The following is a 26,980-nucleotide window of genomic DNA, read 5'->3' on the forward strand; positions in this document are numbered from 1 at the left end:
ATATTCGCTGTAAATCCTTCATTCTTTGATCGAAAAGTGAAGCGTATAATAATATAAATCGTTCGGCTGTATCTTATATCGCGCGTTCTTATATTGCGGAAAGATTAATCGCAAATTGTCTACTTTGTTTTTTTTTTATTGGCGCGTTAAAATTTTTTGTAATATTTATTTAATTATTATATTTTATATGTATTATAATGCTGATAGTTAAAAAAAAAAACAATTTTCCCCTCTAAGAAATTCCAAAATAATAAAAAAAAATCTTAGCTTTATATTTATAAAAAGCCTATTGGTTATAGCAGAATGTATTTAAATCATTGATTTTTTTTTAAATCAAAAAAAAATCGAAAAAGTTTTTTTTTTAAATTTTAAAATGCAGACCATATGATCAAAGATTAATAAGTTGAGTTATTATCTTATAATCAGATTTTACAAACTATATCATTTTAATCGTAAGTCGTAACTGATAAAGTATCCAGATACAAAATTTGGTAAAAATGAGGTATTTTATTTAAGAAACATAATATTTGAATTCGATTCGTGAAATATTATTGTTCTACTTTATTCCACTAATAAAAACAAACCCAGTTAAACTTTATTTTACTTCAATAAATGACTAACAATAAGGTAAATTTTTAGATAATAAAACTGTTAAAGTTTCCAAGTAACATATAAAATATTTATGGAAAATCTAATATAAATTTTATTAAGTTCTAAAGTTCAGGGACATGTCTGAAATTTATAGAGTAGGTATTCCAAACATGATTGATTGCATTTCCGGTAAAATCAAAATTTAAAAAAAAAACGCGCTTAAATAATGAATGAAAGTTGAAAAATAAAACATAAAAAAATGTCAGATCCAATGACATATAATAATACCCAGACTGACGATTCATTCATTAAAAGTTATACATCAATACGAATCTGCTTGGGACGCCATCTTTACCCGTAATTATTATTAAAAATTTTAAACGAGAGCCTAATTTATTCTAATATCTGATGCAAACTTTATATAAGAATTACCGGATCATCGAGACGAAAGGAAGCAAGCTATCAATTTAATAGTAATTTTTAACATGAGAATAATTACTATACATGTTACCAAAATGGTGGCTCTAGCTGATTTGCTTTATCATGTTCCCTTTCAGCATTTAACATTTTAATTGACATAAATTAGTAAATATTTGGAAGGGTAGAGTACTTGGTTATGTTAATTTTTAAATATTTGTTAATGCTCTCTACCCTGTTATTTGTATATTGTTTAAATGATATCTTTTCCAAGCATCGGACCCTTCATATCTGATATGATGCCAGCCAGAAAAATAGTTATTTAATGATTCTAGATTTAAATTAGTTAATTTTCAAAATATATGTCAGAAGACTGTGCATCTATCATGCTATACAACAGATGCTTCACATTATTAATCATATCATTAGGAATATTCCTTTTTTGTGGGTAATTTCCCTATCCCCCCAAGCTCTGGTTACATGTTTCCTACATAATTCCAAATGAACATGAGGGAATGCCCCAATTTAAGCTTTTCTCCCAGCACAAATTCAGTTTTTTTTAAATTTGAAGTATTTGTGATGCTACATCAAATGACTCCGATTTGACAATCCATACACATATAATATGTGATCTATTATTTCCATCAATTTATACCAAAATATACACAGGCATATGTCTATTATTTAATCGATATGTTGCATCCACACATATAACCTCAGGATATTTTGAAAAAATATACTGCATTTGATGAGTTTCATAATATATACCAATTAGATTCCCATCTACAATATATAATTCCATATTAGCATCATTATCTTCCTTAACTTTATCTATCATTGTAATTAAATCATTATCATAAGTTTTTTTTGTATTTTTGTCTATATTATGCAAATCCCTTAGGGTTATAAACTTTCCTTCAAAAATAGTTTATTTTTTATTTTGGATTTATTTCCTCCTGTAGTTATAGCTTCAACTACAAATTTATACTGCGCATCATTAAGTCTTTGTCTGGGTAATGCTTGGTATAAATTTTCATCTAAAATTAGATAGTATTTTTATAATCAAAAAATGCATTTTTCATTTTTTTAAAAACATTATTTCATACTTTTATCTTATATATATTCTATCAAAATTTAATTAAGCCTATAAGCCTATCCATATCACTAAGTTAAATTATATATTTATCTTAATAATTTCAAGATTATGTGCCTTTACCATGGGGATGATTGTGATTTTCATGCATATCCTTGACAAATAATTTGTTTTTTATGAATGTAATTTACAAATGGAATTGACATCCTAGTTTTATAGACATGTAATTGCGTAGACCTGTGGATTTTTTATTGTACTTTCCACCAAATATACAAAGAAATTTTATGCTTTTACATCTAAATTTTTCAAAAAGAGGTGATTTTAAAATTTTTGAATCTGATATATAAAGATTTATGTAATTTAAATTTTCATATTGCTTTATAGCATCTTGTAAATCTTTATAGGATAAAAATATACTTCTTTCATATTTAAAAGAAGAGTTTTTAAATCTATTAAAAAGGTTTATAAATTTGTCTATATCAACAATTTACCTTTGGTATGAAATATTTTTGAGTCAAGTAAATATTGGGAAATAAGTAAAGTATTACTATGGTAGTACTTTTTGGTGACATTCTAAAATCTGATATATAAAGATTTATGTATTTTAAATTTTCATATTGCTTTATAGTTTACTAAATTTCGTTCACGATATTATCCATTTTATTATAAATACAAATTATAAATAATTCGTTAAAAAATCAGCAATGCTGAGCATCATCATGAAATGATCAGGACTATTCTGATTTCTTTTATGCTTCAAAAAAAGCACATCAGCTTCTTTAGGGGGTTGATAGGGGATAGCACAATGAATTACATTGTGAAGAACAAAATGGGTTGCAATGGTACATGGGCCACAGATATTGAGATTTCCTGTGCCGCAACTTTGTTTCAAACTAATATCTTTGTTTTTTTAAATCATAAATGGCTTTTATTTCATCCATTATTTATTATTCCTGATATAAATAAATTTATTGGTTGTATTTATATAAGAAATTTAAATTATCATTATAGTTTAGTTTTATCATGTAAATAATTATCAATTTATTTATAATTTTTTATATTTTAATAAAAAGTATTATCTAGTCAACTAATTGTATTTGTGCATAAAGGTACATTTGTTGAAGCCTATTTTTATCATGTAAATAAATTATTATCAATCCATTTCAATAACAGTTTTAAAAAAAATTTATTGTTTAATTCTTCAAATTAGGTAAAAAAAAACCCACATAATGGGCAAGATTAGGTGGGGTCTATGCAATCCCTCCCAAAACCATTATAAGTGTTGAATAATCAAACAAAATTAAATTATTTTGAGATATATACTTTACTTACAAATATTAAGATAAAAGATCCATACAAAAAATAAGTAATAACATTTTTTATACAATTAGCCTCATACCCCCTTCTATGCTATAAAGGATTAAGTTTTTTTTTGTATTTATCATTTTAAATTATTTATGAAAAGTAAAGAAAAATAGTTAGAATAATATATTATTAAATTTTAGAAGGTTAATTATCAGTTTTGACTATTGGTCATATTTATTAAATGTAAATATCTAATTTGAACATGCAAATTTATGCCTTAGAAGTAGAGGCTTAAAATTTAGGAAACCAGATAAATGTAAAAAATTGTAATTTTTATTTATTAAAAAAAACTAGAGTCTTTTAGATTTATATATGGCAATTAAAATTTTATAAATTAATATTCTTTGATTAAATATTAGGGTGTTTTTTAAAAAAACTTGGGTTCAAATTATTTTTTACAATTAATAAGCATAATCAAAATGTATTTATTGCATTTATAAACCCATATTCATATTTTTTTTAGTTTTTCAATATGGATTGTTTGCTATTATAGAGATTGTGTTGTGCATATATAACTCTAATTTTGTAAATTTAGGTTAATAAGTAGGTCTTCTTGGTATAATTACTTTATATTAGTTATTTCCTAATCCTTCCAAGCTTCCTAAATTTATATCATAGTTTTATTTGAAATATCAGAATTACACCGGGCTATTATTTTTCATAGAATTCAGCTGAAATTAATTTATAAATGATATAGATATTTGAAAATATGGTTCAGTTTATCCTCTTCATTGTTACATTTAGATTATTAATATAAAATATTACATTGGTAGTTTTTCTCAAGTAAATAAAAATTATTATAAAAAATGGAAGAATTAAATTAAACACATATTTAATAATTGAGGGTGTGATATTTAGTATTTTCACTAATATTTAGTATTTTCACTAAATATCGCAGGTGTGATATTTAGTTTTTTCACTAAATATCACGGGCGTTAGTAGCAGTCACGGCCTTATGATTCCACCAGATGATTAATATTTAATAATTATTTAAATTTATAATAGATACTTTTTAATTTTTTTTTATTAAAACTTATTGAAATTTTTGCCAATTTAAAAAAAAAAAAATTCTTTTCTTTACTAAGGAGCCCTCAAATTTGTAAAATCTCGAGCCCTCTTGGGAGATTTTCCCACTAAGCTTACTGGCCAGCCCAGTCCGCCCCTGGAAAGGGAGGTATTGCACCAAGTCAAAGTGAAATAGAGATGTAAAATTCTTCATTGGTGAGAAGGATACCAAGATTTTTAATTAAAAATTGTTGTTATTCTTGAAAATTATATTCATAAAAAAATTATGAAAGCAAAATTTTTTTTGTGGTCTGAAATCAATTGTAAAATCAAGGTTCAAATCTTTCTAAGTGTAAAAGAAAGTACCAAGTTGTTAGATAAGACTCAGAAATAATCTATTTCAAGTCAAAAGTATTGGAGATGACTTATTTAATATTACAATTAGATATTGGCTCCAAGAGGCTGGGTCATGCAAAATATTTTTTGGGCCAGGCCAGTGAAATTGTACAAAATATATTTTAGGAGTCAAGGCTAGGTAAAAATAATTTTGGGCTGGGCCAAAAAACCTAATAGAAAATTTCTTAAGGTTTAGTTTTACAAACTTTAATTACAATAGAACAGATAAATGTTATATTAAAATTTATAATTAAATCAATTTTTATTTTAATATAATATAATTGATGGCTAAAAATGGAAATATTTTTATGACCACTACACCTTAAGTATGAGGAATGATTTTTTATGTCTGAAAGATTTGTTTCAATAGGAGCTGCAATTGGTATGAGATTGTGGGAAAAGATTTAGGCACGTTGATTAAATAAATAATTATAGGATAAAGAAGTTTATATTATAATTTTTTTTATTATGTAACAAAGCATAGATGTGGACAATAACTGTATAAATGAGATGAATTATATGAAGATCAATATGTGCAGCTGGTTTTGTTTTACTGCCAACGAATATCTAAAACATGTAATTATTGCTATTTGAACTGAGACTGATAAAAATAAATATTACTTTTTATTAATTTTATAATTTGTTAAAAGTTTTCATTAATTTAAAATTTATAAGATACTGGAAGCGAGGTCAATTCTTGGTCTGGGATTACTCTTGTATTGATCCATTGGCTCCTTCCAATCAATCCCTTAACATTCTGGAGAACAAGGAGCTTCTAAAAATTGCAAAATATTCAGAAATATCCCAAGATCACTTATTCATTCCCATCATTTCCACTACCCTGACTACCTTTGGGAATCGTGCTCTTTCTTTCTTCAAGGAACTTGGATCGCTAATCCGCAAACTAACAGATGAACCTCGTGAAGGCTTCTTCTTACTCGCAATAGCTATTCACAGGGCCAATTACATCAGCTTCATTGGCAGCCTCATCTCACATGATGATTAGAATATATTTTATATAATTTTATTAGCGTAATTAATAATTTATTTATATAATGAAAATCATAATTATAAAAATTTAACGTGTAATAAAATTATTAGAATATTTATATAGTGTAAGTTTTATAGTCGCAGTCGTGGCCGAGTGGTTAAGGCGACTGACTCGAAATCAGTTGGGTTTTCCCGCACAGGTTCGAATCCTGTCGACTGCGTTTTATTTTCGTGATGAATTAATTTTTTTTTAGAGAGTATGCTTAGCAAGCTAAAACATTACATTTATATTATTAATATAAACATTTTATTAATATTATAAACATTATATTAATATTATAAACATTATAATAATATTATAAACATTATATTAATATTATAAACCATATATTAATATTATAAACATTATATTAATATTATAAACATTATATTAATATTTTAAACATTATATTAATATTATAAACATTATATTAATATTATAAACAATATATTAATATTATAAACATTATATTTATATTAATACTAGTAGATAGCCTGCCAAAAATGACGGGGAATGAGAATGATATCCTTACCTTTATGATATTTGATATGTGTTGAATTGTTATTTTTGTATTTTTTGTAAAATGTTTATTTACATTATGAGTAATATGAATTTGAATAACAAAAAAAATATTATTTTGATAGATAAAGAAAAGAAAATTCCAAGAATTATTTATTCATTTATATTTTTATTACTAATAACAATTGCAAGAATTATTAATTGACTTATATTTCTATTACTACTAAGTACTAACAATACACTACGAAAAAGATAAAACATTACGAATTTATGGGGATTTTAAACTATAGATCAAAATATTAATATTGATTCATTCATACCCAATACCAAGAATCGAAGATATTAGCCAGTTTGGGAAAAGAAGAGGAATTTTCAATATTAGATCTCTCAGATGCCTATTTTCAAATTAAAGTGGGGGAAGAGTCTCAAAAATATCTTGCAATTAATACGCATAGGGGATTATTTAAGAAGAAAAGCACTAAACAAATTTAAAAAATGTACTAAAATGTCTAGATGAAAATGTAATCAAGCTAAAAATAGAAAAATGTAAATTTTTCAAACAAAATGTCGAGTACTTAGGATATAATATTTCAAAAACGGGATTACAACTACCGAAAAAAATATTGAGACAGTAAAAAAAGATACAGAACTAACAAATTTGAAACAATTAACAGTCATTTCTAGAGTCAGCATCATATTTTTCAAAATTTATTTCAAATTTTGCAGTCAAAGCCAAACCATTATACAAATTATTAGAATAAGCAGTTGTTTGGGGATGGACTAATGGATGCAAAGACACGTAAAAAAAATAAAGCAAGAAATAAGTAGTACTCCAATATTACAATATTATGATCCAAAATTACCCATTATATTAGCAACAGATGCGCCAGCCATAGGAATTTGGGCAGTAATATCACATACAGAAGGGGGTAAGGAGAGGCAAATTGCATTCGCCTCAAGAACGCTAAATGCAGCGGAGAAAAATTATAGCCAAATAGAAAGAGAAGCTCTTGCCATCAATCCAAGAAAAGATATACCTACAACATATACTGCCAGAATACATAGATGGGCTTTATTTTTAGCAGGTTACCCATATGAAATAGAATTCAAAAGTAGTCGACAACTAGCCAATGCTGATATGCTATCTCTATATACATTTTTAAAGGAGTATAGCCAAAGGAGAGAGGATTACAACAGCGAGAGGTTGTTTACTGTGGGGAACTAAAATGATAATACCACAACAATACCGAAATAACGTGTCAGACATGATACATCAAGGACATATTGAAATGGTAAAAATGAAGATGAGAGCAAAACAATACGTGTGGTGGTCTAATATAAACTAAGATATAGAAATATAGGTCGAAAAATGTAGAGAATGCCAGGAACAACACGATATCCCTCAAAAGATATCATTTCAAAATTGGACAAAACCACCAAAGGCATGGCACCTTACATATTGATTATGCTGAACCATTTCAAAATCATTATTGGTTAGTAGTGATAGATGCTACCAGTCGCTAGCCATAAATTAGTACTACAACCGAAAGCACGATAAAAATATTAAGAAATATTTTTTTGCCAGATTCAGATTTCCTAAAATAATCGTTTCTAATAACGGGCCACAATTCAGCAGGCAAAGAATTCAATTATTTCAAAAAAAACGGAATACATTAGTACACGGAAGTCCATACCATCCTCAGACTAACGATATGGCCGAACGTTTAGTTCGAACCTTTAAACAGAGTATGAATAAAATAAACGAGGGGGATTTACAAACCAGTCTAGCTAATTTTCTCTACAAACCGTAATACACCAGAGGCAGAAACTGAACAAAGTCCCGCCGAAATACTACTAAAAATTAAACCTAGAGGTTTGTTAGACCAAATATTCGAACGGGGAAAAAGCCATTATAGCTCTAACGGGTTTGAGTTAAAGTTAATCTAATTTATTAAGAATAGAAAGGTAACTATTACAGCTGAGTACAACAAATTTATATTAGTAAATGATAAAATTATGGCCGTCCGATGTAAACTATAATGATTAGATATTGAATGTTTGGTGCCTGTGTTCTACTATATACATATTTAGAAAAGTGCTATCAAAGTATTCAGGAATTTAATATGATACTTATATCTGCATATGAGATAATTGTAATGGCAGCATTTGAATCTTTTGAAATAAGTAAAGGATTAAAAAAATATCAAGGTGTAAAAAGATTTCGCGAGATGGGAGGAGTTTATCAAGATTGCTTAGACAATTATTAAAAGCATACTCGGATCACTACGATATGAAGTAAGTATAGAGGAACGATTATACGTCATACTGATCAATTAAGGAAAAGAACCGAAAATTTATTAACTGAAGAATACGAATTTGAAGAGAGAACCGAAGTAGAAAAGAAAACCGAAGAGATATTAAATAAAGAGGACGTTATAAGCAATAACGATGAAAATCTAAAGGAGAGAGAGTAAGAAGATTTAATTCAAGATCGTTATCCGAAAGAGTACGAACCAAACCAAATAGATCTCTCCGTTAGATTAATTTCATCGTTATTGTTTAATAGTTGTTACGTGTTATTTGAAAATAATATCCAATTAATATTCTTTTTACCCTCTATCCCCTTCAGGCCAGGTTCAATCCATTAAAATAAAACTAAGTTGAATACTATGGTTTGAGTCAAAATATATTTAAAGCTTTTACTTGATCATATCAATATTATTTGTTAAATAATAAATATTAATGATCACCTATGCCTAATATTTAATATCAGAAAAAATTCCAAGCAAGGTACAAAGCCATAATAATTTTGAAAAAATTGCTCCAAGCCCAATGAAAGATCATAATAATTTTGGTAGTTGAGAACTGAAATAAAATATTTAAAAAATCATAATGAAATATACAATCAAAATCAGATTTTTATGGGCCTTTGTTTTTTGATCAGGCCGAGCCCAGGCCTGCAAAAAAATTTGTTTTAGGCCAATTTCTGACCCTAGTTGATAATAAAAAAATTCCCTAACGTCTAATAATTTTGAAAAATCTTCATCAAGCCCAGCTTAATATAATTTATAAAAATATTTTCCAAGCCCAGCCCAAACCATAATAATTTTATAAATAATTTTTCTTAAGCTTGGCCAACCCATAGTAATTTTCAAAATTTTTTCACAAGCCTGGAAATATATCTATTTTTTATTCTTTTTAATCCCGCTTACCCCTATTCCAGATCAAGGCCAACCCATTAAGACTTAGAGTGAATACTATTAAAGTTATTAAAAAAATGTATTTTTTTTTTATGATATGATTTGAATATTTAAATGAGAGATGAATATTAAAGTTATCCTTAATGAACTTGAATGTACGGAGAATATTATTGTTTATTTTAAATTTTGCATGAACAATTTTTTTTTGAATATAAAAGCCCATAACGAACTTAAATGTACGAATAATACTATAGATTATTGTAATTTAGCATATAAAATGTTTTTTTTTTGCATATAAATTTTTTTATATATAAACTCGTAATTTTTATAAATTGAATTCATTTTCGATTTTCATTTTGGATTTGTATTTGGAAATAATTAAGTCATATCCTTAGAAGTGATATCTTTAAAAGGTATTATTAGATTTATATTGAATATATTTATCTAACTATTATTTATACTAAAACTTCCAAACACGACATTTTTTTGAGTAAAAATATATTTAAATTAGCGTTTACCTCCATATAAATGTTCTGTGTTAAATATTACACCTATGGCTGATATCTAATATTTAAAAAATTCACTTGTAAATATTTTCTCAAACCCGTTAAAGACCATAATAATTTTGGCAGTTGAGAACTGAAATAAAATATATAAAAAGTAATAATGCATTAAAAATACAATAAGAATATGTAAGTTGTATAGGCCTTGGTTTTATGATCATGCCTGGCCATGTCTTCGAAAATAAATTTTCAGGCTAATGTCTAGCCCATATTTAAAATTAAAAAATTTTCAAGCATCTGGACCATAATAATTTTGAAAAATTTTTCTCAAGCCAACAAGCTCATATTAATTGTGAAAAATATTTTCCAAGCTCAGCAAAACCCATAATAATTTATTTTTTCCTTATCCAGAAAAATATATCCGATGTAAGGGATTTATAAGAATGTACTTTTTTTTGCCATTTTATATTATTGGGAAAATTTTTCAAAATAATTTATCATCAAATGAAGAGAAAATATTTGTTTTACCCATCATTCTACTAATTAGCTCCTGATGAATATAAAAGTACCATGCCATATAAAAATCAGTGAAAATATGTTCATCTAACTTAAATTTTACACAAATACCACCCCTCCAAATAACAAATGATTTATTACATAGGTACAATATATAAAATTAAATTTTTAAGACATTGTTATTAAATTACAATAGAAAAATAAAAAGATATTCTAAGTTAACAAATAATAGGAGGTTAACTTCAATCATCATAGCCAAATTATATATAAGTAAACCAAAAAAGTTATACATTTAATCAAAAATGTTATAATAAGTTATATGAATGACATACATTCAACAATTATGAAGTGATGAGAAAATATACAAAACTGTGGAATGCATATAGAAAGGCCAAATCATCAGAAAAGATAAGAGAGGTATTTAGCTGAAAGTTGCGTGCATAACATGGAATATCTTATACGATAGCCAATATGGTAATAAATGGCGAAATTTTAAAAATATCAGCTATCAATTGAGTTGTATTAAATAACAAAACTAAAATCTGCTTCCATGATAACAATTCTATTAATTTACCATTTAAAAATATTAAAAATAATATATATTAGAAATTGCAATTGGCTTATGATGATTTTTATTGGACGAATATTTTTTAAAGGAATACTAATGGCTGAATTTGTTGTGACATGGCTTTTATATATATTATAGATAATAAAACTATATTAAAACAACATGTAAAAAATCATGTAAAAAAAAAGACAAAAATAAGAACTATATATATTTCTTTAATATATATGAGGGGGGGGAGCAAAAAAGACTTCATTGAGATCCGAGACAACTTCACGGTGATTTGAGTTGATTGTAACATTTAGGACCCACTGATAGACATAACTATTGGGATAAAGTGAAATTGACCTTTCAGCTGGATCAATATTTGGGTTAGAGAAAAAATGGGAGACACAAACACAAGTGAAAGATGTTTTCCCCCAAACCAAGGATTGCTTGTGAGTTTATTTGGTCTTTTCCCATCAGACAGGGATAGTGGACGATCAAGGAGGAATTAGGTAATTGGCTAACCCTAATTTGTTCGAGATTATAGTGTTAATAACTCTATGGCGACTGAACTGTCCTTTAGAATATAAACAGGTTAGACCATTTCGGCCTTAGGATAGGAGGATTTCCCGTACCCTTTACATTTATGGGGTAGACATAGGTCACAGCCAAGTTATGGTAACCCTCAACCATCCTTTAAATGAGCGAGGGAGTTGGGGAGGAACAGTTTGCATCCAATTTTTTTTTGAGGGCTGGTAAGGGGTAGGCGCCTTTAAGGGGAGCTGGATAAATTTATTGGAGAGTTATCTATTAAATTTTTAGAAGAAATAAGACAAAATATATTGCCGTAGAAATTAATACTTTTGTTATAGATCTAATACAATGATATTGCTGATCATCGACCAAATCTATATATTGAAAACAATCAGACATTATTTTCCAAATAAAACTTTCTGCTATCCTTTTAAAGGCAAGTTAAAAGAGTTAGATATTCTTAGCAAACCATATTCATGTCAAACAATGCTATAATCATGCATTCTTAGTAAATGAAGGGGTTTTTAATTGAATTCATGATCTAAAAAATAACTCTTTTATATTCACAATATTTCGATAGTTGTTAGTGGTTATGATTTAAGTTATTCTTTTTAAAATTTATGAAAGGAGTACCATTATAATTAAAAAGTGTAAATAATAATTCTCACGCTTAAAAAATGCATTTAAATAAATGAATGAATGAATCGTCAGTCTAGGTATTATTACATGTCATTGGTCGGATCGGTTTTGGGGATTATGCGCACCTTATATATATGATATAATATGTATCTCTGGGGGAAAGGGGAAATTGTATCTGTGTTTAAATTCATTTTAAAAGATAATAATCTAGATAATATAATATTTTTTTAGGCGACGTATCCTAGATAGAGTTGTTAAATGGCTCGTTTTGAGCCGATTTTTGATAACGGCTAACTCAATATTTCATCCAGAAAAAATATTAATCAAGCCTGAAGATTTTGCTAATAGAAGGAACAAAGGTCCAGACATATATTATCAAAATCTAGAGGCTTAGGCAATACTTTTCTGTCTAAAATATTGAGTTAAATCCTACATCCATTTTAGACTATATATCTTCTTTACATAAGAGACCTGCAGTTAATTTTAAATATATCTGGGTCGGGCCTAAAATAATTTTCCTTAAAATACCTGGGATGGATATTTAGAGGACCAAAAAGATCCAAAAATTTTTTCGATATTTATGTTATTGTTGAGGTGAAAGCGAAATTATATGATTTTGATCATTCACAAAAACAAATCTCTCCATGGACCCATGTGAGGATCATCATTAAAATAACTCTTAATATTCCACTTTTGGATTTAATTTTGACTCAAAACAATGTGAACGATTGGTGATTTATCAAATGACTATCCAATTTACAAAATACTATGTCTTTATAACCCACCCTTCGATCTAAGGATATGTCAAATCTCGGAATTGAAAAAAAAATTGAATATATAGCTAAATTTTTATTCAGAGGATATAAAATGTATCATCTGATGACAAAATTAATTTTAGAATTTAAATGGAAACAAAAGGATTCATTATCACTAATACTAAACCTCAGCCTGATCAAAAAGGCAACTTACCTACCAGAGTTGTTAAAAGATACTTTTTAAATGGATCTAGATACAGATACATCGTCTAAAATAATATCTGGATACTTAATCAAAAATCTATCTAGATACAGATACCACATTTTTCTATCTAGATACAACTTGTATCTAGATCCTTTAACAACTCTGTTACCTACTATATATTTATTTTGAAATACATATATAATACCTTTTGAAATCTCTTTAGACGCATTTTTTTTTTAAAATTTCTAAAGATATTCGAATAAATATTTTTGATGATTTTTCTTATACATAAAAAAATATGTAAGGGGAACACCGGGGATCTTATGAGCCCGGGGTTCCTGTGAGCCTTGAGATTTTCTTCTAGAGAACTCTAATGATTAATTTTTTTTAGCCAAAATATGTATAACTACATTATGAATTTTTATTTAAATATCGGATACCATTAATTTTTTCATTATCTCGATATATGATAGTATTTTCTAAAAAAAAATGCTACAATACAATTTATCGAAAATATAAATAAATGATGAAGGTTTTAATTATCCAATAACTATCTTATCTAAAAGATGGCCTCTATTATATATAAAATTATTCTTTTATTTGAACAAAAAAATGTTTAATCTTGCAAATTTAATGTCACTTATATGTACCAGAATGTACTGAAATTCGTGTTTATTCAAATTCACTCACCAAATTTATAAATTATTTTATATTTAACATAATTAATATATCGACCTCCAAATCAAAAGACTTTTTGCTAAATATCAGGATATTTCAATCTAAAAAAAATATACTTAAAAGCTGGGTCAATGCCGAATTCCGACATGTTTCGATAATTAATAGATTCTAACTACGAAGAAATGGACGCTGAGCGTATGAATGACTGGCGTGTCGCAGTATATTTGTTTAGGATGTAATGTCAAATCAATAATTTTTATTTTGTGAAATACGAAAATAATTTATCATCGATTGTTTTTAATTCAAATCCGAAAAAATTTTTTTCTTTTTACTACGTAACATTAAAAAAATTTATCAAATGAGATATAAAAGTTTTTATGATTGACTGACTATTAAGTGTACATGTGACATGTTAGCTTCGATGCGTTATTTTTTAAACTTTAAAACATTTTTTTTGAGAACGCTTTTTTAAAGATATGTTTTGTTGTAATAATTAGAATGGTATTATTTTTGTTTTGCATTTAATTAAATAGTTTGTGTTCATATAAATTTGAATAGTACGGAAATTATATTTTTATGTATAAAGTTGAATATGTAAGGGTTCATGAAAAATTTGAATACGTATACAACGAAAATATATGACGTAAATTTTAGTAATATAAATATAGAGATAAAAAAAATGTAATATTAAGAAGAATATTTATTATACTTTTTTATATTTTTAGTTTAATTTATGTTATTTTAGATTTTTGATTATATTAAATAAATTGACATCTTCAAATTGTGTGTTCATATTAAATATGTCAACGTATAATATGTATCACAAAAAAAAATAGTAAATATTTCTTAACTTATATTAAAATATTAATTTATATATTTTTTTAAAATAATAATTGATATAAAAATTTCCGTAAGATGGCGTTAAGTGTTTTAAATTTAGATTATTTCGAATACGCAAGGTGGAAATAAGCGCGGTTAAATTCTGACGAGTTTTACTTAGGATATTCTGCCTGGATCTTTATAATTATAATTTGGCTCAAAAAAGTATCTAATAACGGTTTAATAAAAATGAGAGATTATCCTCATTTAAATTTTTTAATATCTTTCAGACCTGCAGGCCCGGCCCTAAGCCCGGCTAGGCCAGACCCAGGCCGTATTTTAATTTTTTTTAAAAAAAAGATATCCGGGTCGAGCCGTATATTTTAAAAACCAAATATTTGAAATCGCCATTTTTAGCTGCAAAAATCAGAAATAAATAAAAATATATTTAAAAAAAAAATTCTAGCCAGGCCGGAAAAAAATGTTTGAAAAAAAATATCCGGACCGGATAAATGGTACCTCTTTAATCTGTAGATAAGGCAGAGACACCATTTTAACGGCCCGGATTTTATATATTCAGGCCCGGATCGGATTTTTTTTAAAAATATAATTTTGAATGTTATAACCAGAGTTGTTAAAAGATAGTTTTTAAATGGATCTAGATACAGATACATCGTCTAAAATAATATCTAGATACCAATATTTTAATCAAAAATCGATCTAGTTACAGATACCACATTTTTATATCTAGATACAGAATCTAGATCTTTTAACAACTCTGGTTATAACTAATAATGGTCATTTAAAATATTTGGTTTTAATTTTAAAATATAAGACCCGGTCTGAATATTTTTTTAAAAAAAATTAAAATACCGCCTGGCTTAGGGGCAGGCCTGCAGAGGTCTCTGATATAAAGGATAATAAAAAAACAGTTTTTCTTTGCATTCCTACGGATAGTATATGATATGGTAATATAAATACCTAACTCCATTTTTTAAAAGCCAACTCATTTTAATTTTATTTATATCTTGATTAGAGCTAATTATGAATTTACCCGATTACCCATTCATTCAATTAAACGTATAACAAAAATCGGATAATGGGTGAGGGGGGGGGGGTTTTTTAAAAAATAAAAATTTGTACATAAACAAGTGCAGAGTGGCCATAATCATTATTCCACCCTTGTAAAATTATGCAGAGTTGTTAAGGAGCGGGCTACATTTTTTCAAAAACACCTGATTGGGGAGCGGGAGCTAGCTCCTTTTAGGGCTGGAGTGGAAGAGGGCCGCTCCAGCGTTCCTTTAAATTTAATGTATAAATTAAATTATTTTTTTAAATATTAATTATTAATTAAAATTCAAATAAAAATGAAATTTTATTTAATTTAAAATTATCCATCATTAAATGTTTATAGCCGAGTTTTATATTGGTTTTTCATCTAATCATTTTAAATATTAGTAGACATCAAGTTTTACCTTTTTATATTGAAAATTTTTTTGGAAAATCTTGTAAGTCATATTAATATTCATTCTATAGATATATAATAAAAAATAGTTTTTAGATATTATGGATTTAGAGATCATGGATGAAGAAATCGAATTTCCATTTCCATCGTACAAAAAATATTTTAAACTTCTAAAAGATGTTGATCCAAATGATCAAGCAAATTTAAGGGCAAAATGTCTTTTGTGTTTAAAAAAAAACTATTTAATTTTCAAGCATCTAAAAGTAAAAAATCTTTCTTTAAAATACAAATTGATTTGGAAGATTTTTTTGGATTCCATGAAATTGATCATCAGGAAGATAATATATGGACAAATATTTTTTAAATCAAAATTACTATTTTCGATAAATTCCCTGAATTAAAAAATATCTTTATAAAATTCAGTACCTAGCTTCCCTCTAGTGAGTGCCTATTTAGCATTGCAAAACAGGTTTTAGGGGAGAGGCGTGGATGTTTGTTAGATTCTAATTTAGAAAATTTATCACTTTTAAAGGCTAATAAAAGGTTATAAATATTTTGATAGATCATTTAATATATAAATAAAGCTTCTTGATAAAAAAAAATATATGATTTTGTTTTGTAAACCTTCTAAAATAATGAAAATCAAAGGAACGGTTATGGAGTGGCACTCCATTATTTGGAGCGGGAGCTAGCTCCTTTTAAAAATGTAGTAGCGGAAGCTGGAGCTAGCTACTTTTAAAAAGGAGCGTTACAAACTCTGAAATTATGATTAAATTCTTATTTCTCCCCCCAAAAAAAATAATATAAAAATGCCGGGATTAAACTGACATTGGCAAAAGAAATTTCCAGACTCTTATTTTTGATCTTAAGACAACAATCATGCACGGGTGCCAGTCCTGCTCAGAGTGGCCACAATCATTATTCCCCCTCAATGATTAAATTCTTATTTCTCTGCACAAAAAAAAACTAATATAAAAATGCCGGGATTAAACTGACATTGTGGTAGAAAATGGTGTTGTTAAACAACGCAACATTATAGCTAGGAAAATAGTGTTTAAGCGTTGAGATTTCTCCAATAAGATGTTCATTCCTATGTGCCATCTATGAGAGAAATCTTTAGGTTTGCATAATATTTTTCTGGATAAAATATTGAGTTTTAGCCGTTTTTAAAAATCGGCTGAGCCGTTTAACCACACTAGTACAAAGAACTTCCAGCCTCTTATTTTTGATCTTAAGACAAATCAATCATGCACGGGTGCCAGTCCTGCTCAGAGTGGCCACCGTCATTATTCTCCCCCGGTAAAATCATGATTCAATTTTTATTTCTCCTAAAAATAAAAAACTAATATAAAAATGATCATTTTGGAAAAAAAAAAAATCTTCTTTTACATTTTTTTTGCGATAAATATAATAAAAAAAAATTATTTTACTATTATTATAAAAAAAAAAAAATTCGTTTCTAATTATAAAATAATAAAAATAAATAATTTCATAATTTATAAATAATATCTATATTTATAAAATTGTATAAAATAATAAAAATAATATATAAATTATTTTTCAAAAAAAAAACACTTTGTTTTTATATATTTTGTTTTTTTTTTAAATTATATTTTTATAAGGTAAAAAAAAATCTATAAAAAACATATAAAACGAATAAAACCTTCTTTTTTTTTAAAAAAAAACATGATTTTAATTTTTTCAGTAAACCAATAAAAAAAAAATTTACAAGGTTGACGTGGTTCATGATTGCGTTTTTTTTAAATGGAATGGCTAAATTTATAAAATATAATTTTTCTCTAAATAACGCGTGGATGGGTGATCAAGTCAGAGCGAAGTCTTTCAATCGAATCGAACGGTTTCAGTTCCACAACTTTTTTGGCGATATTGCACCTACCCTTAAACTCGTTACCAGCTGACGACTGTATGGTTAGAAAAAGAATGAAAAAATAAACAAATTTAAATAAAAAATTAATAAATTAACAAATAATCGCGTCGTTAAGAAGCTCATAACCCTATCGAGATTTAAAAACCAAAATGGCCGCCCAAACAAGGAAAAATAAATGGTTCAAAAAAAATCAGCTGATTTTGTTTCGATCGGTCAGCTACTAGAAAATGAGCTGAATTTAGCAAGATTTCCTACACCTAGATTCAATAAAAAGAAGACCAATATTTACAAAAACCATATCCGTTCTCAACCTCCTCGCTAATAGTGCACAGCACACCAATTGAGCGTTTACGTTTGGCCGTCATTTTTTAAATAAAAAAAACGTAACGCGTCCCTTGTTTAAATTGATGTTTTTAAATAAGTTCTAAAAAAAATGAATAAGGATTTGTTTTTTGAAAATTATATTTATCGTCTGCCTTCTTATTTCTTCTAATTTTCCAAATATTTCCCCTTTTTTTAGGATTATAAGTAAGTTATTTATATTACATTTTTATATTAATGTATAGGTAATGCAAAAAGCTAACCTGTTTCCGTTTTTTTTAAAAAATGGTTGCTAACGCCAAACGGTAATTTTCACCAATTTGAAAGAGGCGATTTGAAATGCATTATTTGCGCTTGTAAACGCGGCGTTTAAAAACGCTCAATTTGTGGGCACTATCAGACCCGCCTTTTCTACCATTTCTTTCCTGCCCTCTTTTATACTTGAATATAGAATTAACTAAACCCCCCCCCCCCCTCTCTCTCTCTATTATTTATTCCAGTCCAACAGATGACATCTAAGAGAAATCGCCATTCTTGTCATTTTCTCGTTTGGATCATTGTAGTTAACTCTCTTAGGAGGGTGGTGGGAGTTGGGGGAGGGAGGGGGGGGGGTGTCAACAGGAACTAAAGAAGGATCGTTTCAAATGCTAAATTCCAAAATCGATATCCGTAAATATATCAACATTCCCAAATTAGGACCATGCTGATTCATATTACCTTAACGCATTTTTTAAAACTCTAGATTTTTGTTTATTTAATTATCTCATCTACTTTATTGTCTAGCTTAATCCTTAACATCACGTGTCTTGCTTATTTTATTACTGTAAATGTATTGAAAAATAGAAAAATAATATATATATAATAAATATTAAAGATTAACCCTGGTCGCTTTGGCCGGGGACTTGCTACGAATCAATAAAGGTTCTATCTGTTCCTCCATAAAACAACTCTGTTTATTTACATATGGTCAAAAAAATAATTTTTTATATAAGATTTAAAAATTTAACGCGAATTGCTGGTTCTTTTTGTTAACCTAAATCCGGTGGTCACTTTTGGAATTACTTATAATTCGTATACGCGTTTTCGCCTACCCCCCCCCCCCCCCAAATAGCGTGACGCGCATCCATTTTTTATATTTAATTTCAGGTGTTCATTTTTTTTCTTAGCAGTTTGTAACGCGTTACTAGATAACATTTAAGATATTTGAGACGGTCCAAATATAATATAATTGGTAATAGAATATATGCTGGAAGGGGGGGGGGTACCGTAAACCTAACGCAGATTTAGAATAAAGTTTAGACTTTTAAAAAAAACTCAATAAAAAGTTGTTAAACATCACAAAATCATAAAACCTTATCTTTATAGGAACGAATAGAATCAAGGTCAGAATGCGCGGTGGAATATTTGGCCTTATCGCCAGAATGAGCGCTATCGCGTCGCATCAATTCGTTAACGATACCGTGTAAACAAGAACTGAGGAAAAGGGGGTATTCCACATTTTCCAAGTGGAACCATTCGAATTCTTGGTTCGGCGTGAGATATTGAAACGAAAATTTGTAACGGACCCTATTGGTGCACTTCGTTTAACATATAAAAAAAATGACTAAACTAGCGATGAAACTGTAATTCTATAAATAGCGAATCCGCAAAAACTGGCCAATCAGCTTCGAACATCGCGATGACCGACATTGTCCAAGCCTAAAAATATTTAATACGAGACTAAATGGTAAGCACCATCCTAACCCTATATTTAAAATTTTTAGGCTGATTCCAAGGTTTCTCGGGCAGATTCTGTGGACACTAACTATGCGAGTCATTCAAATTAAGAGGCATGATTTATTCGGTATATAAATTTATCGAATGAGAATTATAATGTTCTATGACAAAAAAAATTGGTGTTATTTAATACAAAAGATACAATAAGTCCTAAAGTAAAATGGCAAACACTAGATACTTTTTGGATCTAGATACCGTACATTCGCGATAATCGTAAATAAGATTCTATTATAATTTTAAAATAACTTTTTTAAGATATGTTAAATAATCCCCCAAAATTTTTTAAAGGTATATTAAAAATTTTCAAAAAATGGTGGTTCATTTACATAATGTTTAGCATTATTGTGATTCGCCGGTCTTTGTTGAGTGACGTGATCAGGTAAATTTTCTGAGGTCGTGGGAGAGCTCGAAAAAACTGGAGTCGCGCCCGGATAGGAAGATATCCTCCAGCTTTTAATTCTGCACGTCTTGAAGAATAGCACATCTTTATCGTATTGGCCAGAATTATGTGTGCTATCATCGGTATGTAGATTTGATTTGCGGTAACTTCCGTTGGCAATGAGTATGGCATCACTACCAGCAACTGGATGATGACCATTAGTAAAATTTTCTGTAATGGCTTTAGAATGGCTACACAGTTTTTTGTCCCTATTACTGTAACCATTTAAATCCTTCGTGTCATGATTTGAAGCAAGATTTTTGGCTTGACAAAAGATGAGCAAACCATTCAGTCCCAGGTGCAAAGTTTCGCATCGAAGACTAGGTCCGGCGTTGTGACCCGTCGTTATTTTGAACTCGTTGATGCCGGTCTGAGTTAGAGGTAAAAAACCGCGGGAAAGTGGACCTTCGTAATTGTTAATAGCCTCACGAGCCCGCGTGGAATACGAAGGAGATGAAGCAAGGTGGTCCGACTATATACATCATACAAAAGAAAAAGTGATTAGAGAAAGAAAAATAAAAAGAAATAGGAAGAAAATAAAATATATCATTTAACATTATAAAGATAATTTATGTAATTGTACCTTGGAGATTTGAGAAGCCTTCAAGAATCCATCATTCCACAGCTTTGAATAATATAAAAAATTTATATTACATTTTATATTTTTACTTTCTTTCTTTCTCTCTTTCTTTCTTCTTTTCTTTCTTTCTTCCTCTCCATCATATTTATGATACCCATAATAAACCATGATTATAATCTAATCCAATCTATTTTCACTGATACAATAATAACTACAAAAAAGCATACTTGATAATATAATATTTCTGCCGTTTTTTCAGAAGATGTAATGTATCCATCCAATGCACAATCCCAATAACTATCGAGATTAATGAAAAATTTAAACTTAAATTATTTTCTGTATTCATTATTTTTTTTATTTCATTCATTTATTCTTTTACGTATACATTTTTTTTGGCAATGGTTTTTAAATATAAAAAAAAATACAACATCAATAAGTTAAACTTAGTTCTTATAAGAATGTAAGGTCCACTGAGCCCCATGGAATTACGATACTCTTGATTGCACGTACAAGTCAAAGTCTGAAGTGCCAAGTAAGGACATTCTGTGTCAGTTAGCCTATTGATATCTGTGAATATATATATTGAGGATTTCTGATATGAAAGAAAGAAAGAAAGAATTTAATCTCTAAAACAAGAAAAATCGTATAGGAGGTTCAGTGGGGCGTTTAAACGTTCCATGCCTATTTGTACCCAATTTTAATGTAGGTGCAAAATTTCATAGGATTTTATTTTATGCACTATCATACAAGATATTAGTTTTTTTTGAGGTTTCTAAATAAAAAAAAATACCATATATTCTTGAATTATATATTTTTTATAACAACCAAAGATATTAGTAAAAATAGAATAATCAATATTTCATGTTTAGTAATAATAAATATCATTAAATTTTTATATAAATCTTAGACCCTTACAAAAATCATAACATTTGTTGTTACAAAATAAAATTATAAATCTAATATGTTCGTAGTCGTGAAAATATGTGAGCAAAATGTTAGCTTGATGCCTACAAAGCTGGTTGATATATGCGATTAAATTTTTGGGGGAAAAAAATACCCAATCTTATTTTTTGAGAAACTCTTTACATCTTACCTCTTGGGGAGTATAACCTAATGTATAAAGGGATTTACATATGACTTTATGTTCAGCTGCATCATCTTTGTGTCCCAAATTTTTAAGATTCATTAGAGAGCTAGTCTTGGGAGAAGGGCAGTGTAAATAAACAAGGTAAAGGCCAAGATAGGACAAATATTGATTCAAAATATTGGTGTTTTCTGCATATAGCTGTAATTAAAATGTATATTACAATCAAATATTAAGATTTTCAGAAGATAAATTTGTATAATGGATGTAACATATGGAAAGAAAGGTATATCTTTTTGAACTTATGCAATAAATATTGAGTTATGTGCCAAGATCCTTTCTCAAAAATCCAAAATCATGTTATATATGGCTTAAATTAATACCATAAACAAAATATGCATCCTTTTTAAAATAATAACAATATAAAAATAATAATAATGATGAAATAAGATAAAATATAACCTTGATAATATTATTTGTGTTGAGATTTTTGCAGATGTGCGTGGGAATTTTGATATATTTTTGAAATGGGGGTTTTAGTGAATAATATATTTGTAAATTGGCCTGAGATAATGAAGCTCCATTTTGATTGTTTATAATTGCATTGTTATTCTAAGATATTGAGAGGAAATAATTATTTTAACAATTTATAAGTTGTAGATGTTACTAATGATTGGATTGTGTTGGCAGATATATGCATAATATCAATAAAGAGATTGTGAAATTCCTTAAATATTTTATAAATATTACATAAATGCATGAATATATCCAAAATTAATATTTTAATAAAGAAAGTGTATGCTATCATAAATAAAAATTATAATAATAGTAAAATATTACAATATGAGAATCAAGCAAAATTTGTTGTACATATTCATCTTCTATAATCGATGAATTTTGAGTAACTATATAAAAAAAATTAAATATAAATATCAATATAGCAAATGTTATACTTAGTTGTAAAAATTTTTCCAACATTTCGCGCCTCTCTTCAATCTCATAATCGCTCATCAATATATTTTTTGAAGGAAAAGAAGGCAACTTTATTGAATTGCCATATTTCAGTTTAATCTAAATTATAAACTATATGTAATAAAAAAAAACTTTATGTAAAAATCTTAACTGTTGAATAGAATTCACGGAGTTTCCTATACCTTAAACTTGAATGAGGTAAGCCATTTAAATACAATATATATGACTATTTTTGAATAAATTAATTATATCAATATAATATGTAATTCTTACGGTATAACTGCTATTACCCTCTTTCAATTTTTCAATATCAGGAATAGAAAAATGCATTTTAAAAACTGGTCAGCCCACCCCTTTAAAAAGATCAACCAAATTTATCATATTTTAAAAATATCTAAACATATGAAATTTATGCGACATCTGTCAATTTTGAAAGCGGATTAAAACAATTATGTTTTTTTTCTATTTGTATTTTAATTATTAGATGTATATTATTTTTAATGCGTATTAGATAGTATTTAACAGTGTTGTCATAATGATTGACCCTCCCCCCCCTCCAATTTTTTGTTTTAGTGCAAATTTCCTTTTAAAAAATTATATTACACTAATTCTCAATTTTAAATTAAATAATTATTTCTATAACAAAGTATTTAATAATTTAATTTGTATATTATATTTATAAATTTGAACTAAAATAATATATTTATGAAAATTTTTGGAATGTAAATCCAATCAATCATCTGATCGAAAATAAATGAGTGATATAAATGATATATATCGCTTATGTAGAATATTTTTTCACATAAAGCCTCTGTCAGTGGATGTTTTTTACACATCTCATTAGGCTGCTTAAGAAATAAATAGAAAATCAATTAATTTATTTCATAAAAGTGAGTAATTATTTCATAAATTTCGTTTATTTTAAATGAATTTTTATAGTGATATATTGAATATAGTTATGAGTAAATGTGAGGTGTGGGAAATGCAGGGAGAAATTTTTTAAAAGTTTAATAAAATACTTACGAGAAGGCAAATAGATAAAGACCCCGCTACGCCTATAAATAACCTGTCCTTATAATAATTTTATATAAACATAAAAAAACTAACCTCATCTATATATAAATAGCTATTTATATTCAATTATTTAAAATATATAGATAAGAAAAATTATTCAATTCATGAATTTTGAATTATAAAACAAATAGTAACATTTTGTTCGAATTATTCGTATTACAAATAATTGAATAAATCCAAATTATACGAATATATTTGTATTGTTTATATATATTCGTAATATTTATAAATTATTAATGACAGCTCATTGAACAAGTATTTAATTCTGGCAGTATAAGTTGTATATAGTTATATCATTGCAATTCCATCTATAATACCAAATTAATTTATACACAAATTATAATAAAATAAATCAGAACGAGATAAAATAACGCTGGTTAGTCGATCCCTTTTGAAGAAATTTATCTTTTTTTTTTTAAACATGGATCCATTTTTTTTTCTATTTGCAAAAATCCTGACTCCAGTTAGAATTTAGTGTAAACCCATCTCAAAATTTAATGCAAAATAAATGAATATTTAAAATATGATTATTTATATTTGGCAAACAATTATTTTAAAATTGTTGTATAATAATATTTTAAATAAAAATATAACGCATATATTTTTCATATTCATAATTTTTTTTTAAATTTATTCTAAATATATTTTATAAAAAGATCGAAGGATTGAACCAGTGGCGTAGCTACGGGGGTGGTTTTCGGGTTTGGACCCCTCCCAAAGCAAAAATTTATTTTTAGATTATACGTTCAAAAACTTACAAGTGGTGACTCTATATCAAATAAATACCAATAATATTTTTATTTTTCTGGTTTTGATGTTTGTGGAAGGATTTTATATTACTATTAAAATTATTCTAGATAGTATTATTATAAAGATTGAGAATAATCTACTAAATTATAAAACAAATTATTGATGCATTTAAAAAAATATATTTATTATATATTATCGAAGATATGGTTATGATTTGTAAGATAAACTCCGGCCGAAGGCCGAGGCAAAAGAGGCCCAAGGGGGCGAAGTCCCCCAGGCTTTTATATGTATGGACTCCTCTAAGGAAAATTCCTAGCTAGCCACTGGATTGATTGATTAATAAAAGGAATTCGATCACGATTCTCATTTTTTTAGGGATCCTCAACCAGCACAATTCCCCAGTGTCAAAATTTAAATATTTAGTAATTCCATTTTAATCAAGTTTAATTAATTGCAAAAAATTAAAACATAGACTGTTAATGTTTATAATTTATTAAATTACTCCCATTTTACCAGACTGGACGCTAGATTGCCTATCAAAGCAAAGCAATAAAACATCACTTTTTATTCGGGATGTGGAACGGAACTTGGAAATTTTTTTTATAGGATTTTAAAGAAACGTGAATAGTTTAGTGAACCTTTCTAAAAAATATTATTAAAAATTTATATCTAATATATAATTATATTTAAATATTTTATAATGATAAGTTTTTCTTTCTTCATTTAATTTCAAATAACGAAATAATTTTTCAATTTAGTAATTGTGTGATTTTAAGATTATTATTACATTTTTTTTTAAAAAAATCAAATTTTAAATGTTTATGGTATTAAAATTATGAAAGGTATTTTTAGGGACAATCAAATTTATATTAATCACCACTCAAATGTAAATGAAGATATTTTAGTGAATGTTCAAATTAATTCTTATTGCATTAATAAAACTGAAATATTTTTAAATAGATTATAAAATTGGTAATTTTATTAGGAATGCGTTCCGGAACTTTCCAAAGCGTGGAACGGAGAACGAAACATGATTTGTTGGCCCGGAGTGAGAATGGAACAAGGGACGCTTAAAGGTCTTTGTTTTGAGTGCCTGCTTCCGACATAGAGCCAATTTAGGTATAGAAATCAAGCTATGGGCGGAAATATCCCAACATCATGATTCGGAGCACAAGTTGATTATAAAGCAAGGCATCATTTCCATTGTCTCTTTAATAAGGTATAAACAATAGGGCTGTTAACCTCAACTCGGACCCGTTTAAAAACCTTCGAAATTTTACTGAACCCAAAAGAATTCTTTAGTATAGGGTCAAGAATTTTTTTTAAAATACTTCTCTTCTCTTCTCTTCTCTTCTCTCCTCTTCTCTTCTCTTCTCTTCTCTTCTCTTCTCTTCTCTTCTCTTCTCTTCTCTTCTCTTCTCTTCTCTTCTCTTCTCTTCTCTTCTCTTCTCTTCTCTTCTCTTCTCTTCTCTTCTCTTCTCTTCTCTTCTCTTCTCTTCTCTTCTCTTCTCTTCTCTTCTCTTCTCTTCTCTTCTCTTCTCTTCTCTTCTCTTCTCTTCTCTTCTCTTCTCTTCTCTTCTCTTCTCTTCTCTTCTCTTCTCATTTAGATATTTAAACAATGGGCGGGCGGGTTAAAAAAATTAAAATTTTTTATTTTAATTAATAAAAAATTGTTCTCACGAACTTAAAAAATAAAAAGCCTTTTTCTGGTATAACTTTTTATAAAATAAATCAACTTTTTCTTCAATTAAAAAAACTTTTTCTACAAATAAAAACAAACTTTTTTCTATAAACAAATTAAAATCTCCTTTTATGG

The 26,980-nt window shown here is 27.5% G+C and overlaps 1 protein-coding gene and 1 non-coding gene across 2 annotated transcripts; one reads left to right on the forward strand and one right to left on the reverse strand.

Annotated features, from left to right (window-relative positions):
* Positions 1-5,997: 5,997 nt before the first annotated feature.
* Trnas-cga (transfer RNA serine (anticodon CGA)) lies at positions 5,998-6,078 on the forward strand. Its single transcript has one exon. It is a non-coding gene; the product is annotated as a tRNA-Ser (tRNA).
* Positions 6,079-17,859: 11,781 nt separating this feature from the next.
* On the reverse strand, positions 17,860-23,728 carry LOC135931205 (uncharacterized). The gene is made up of 14 exons (XM_065468151.1): positions 23,614-23,728; positions 23,492-23,566; positions 23,322-23,439; positions 23,209-23,273; positions 23,036-23,095; positions 22,831-22,980; positions 22,416-22,569; positions 21,728-21,851; positions 21,512-21,581; positions 21,288-21,329; positions 20,592-21,176; positions 19,842-20,066; positions 19,370-19,438; positions 17,860-18,202 (listed from the first exon to the last, which is right to left on the reverse strand). The coding sequence occupies exons 1-14, from the start codon at positions 23,668-23,670 to the stop codon at positions 18,080-18,082; spliced, it is 1,917 nt and encodes a 638-aa protein (XP_065324223.1). The 5' UTR covers positions 23,671-23,728; the 3' UTR covers positions 17,860-18,079.
* Between the last annotated feature and the right edge of the window lie 3,252 nt (positions 23,729-26,980).

Source organism: Gordionus sp. m RMFG-2023, chromosome 1 (genome assembly GCF_954871325.1).
Source record: "Gordionus sp. m RMFG-2023 chromosome 1, tfGorSpeb1-WG-v2, whole genome shotgun sequence".
Taxonomy (NCBI): Eukaryota; Metazoa; Nematomorpha; class Gordioida; order Chordodea; family Parachordodidae; genus Gordionus; species Gordionus sp. m RMFG-2023.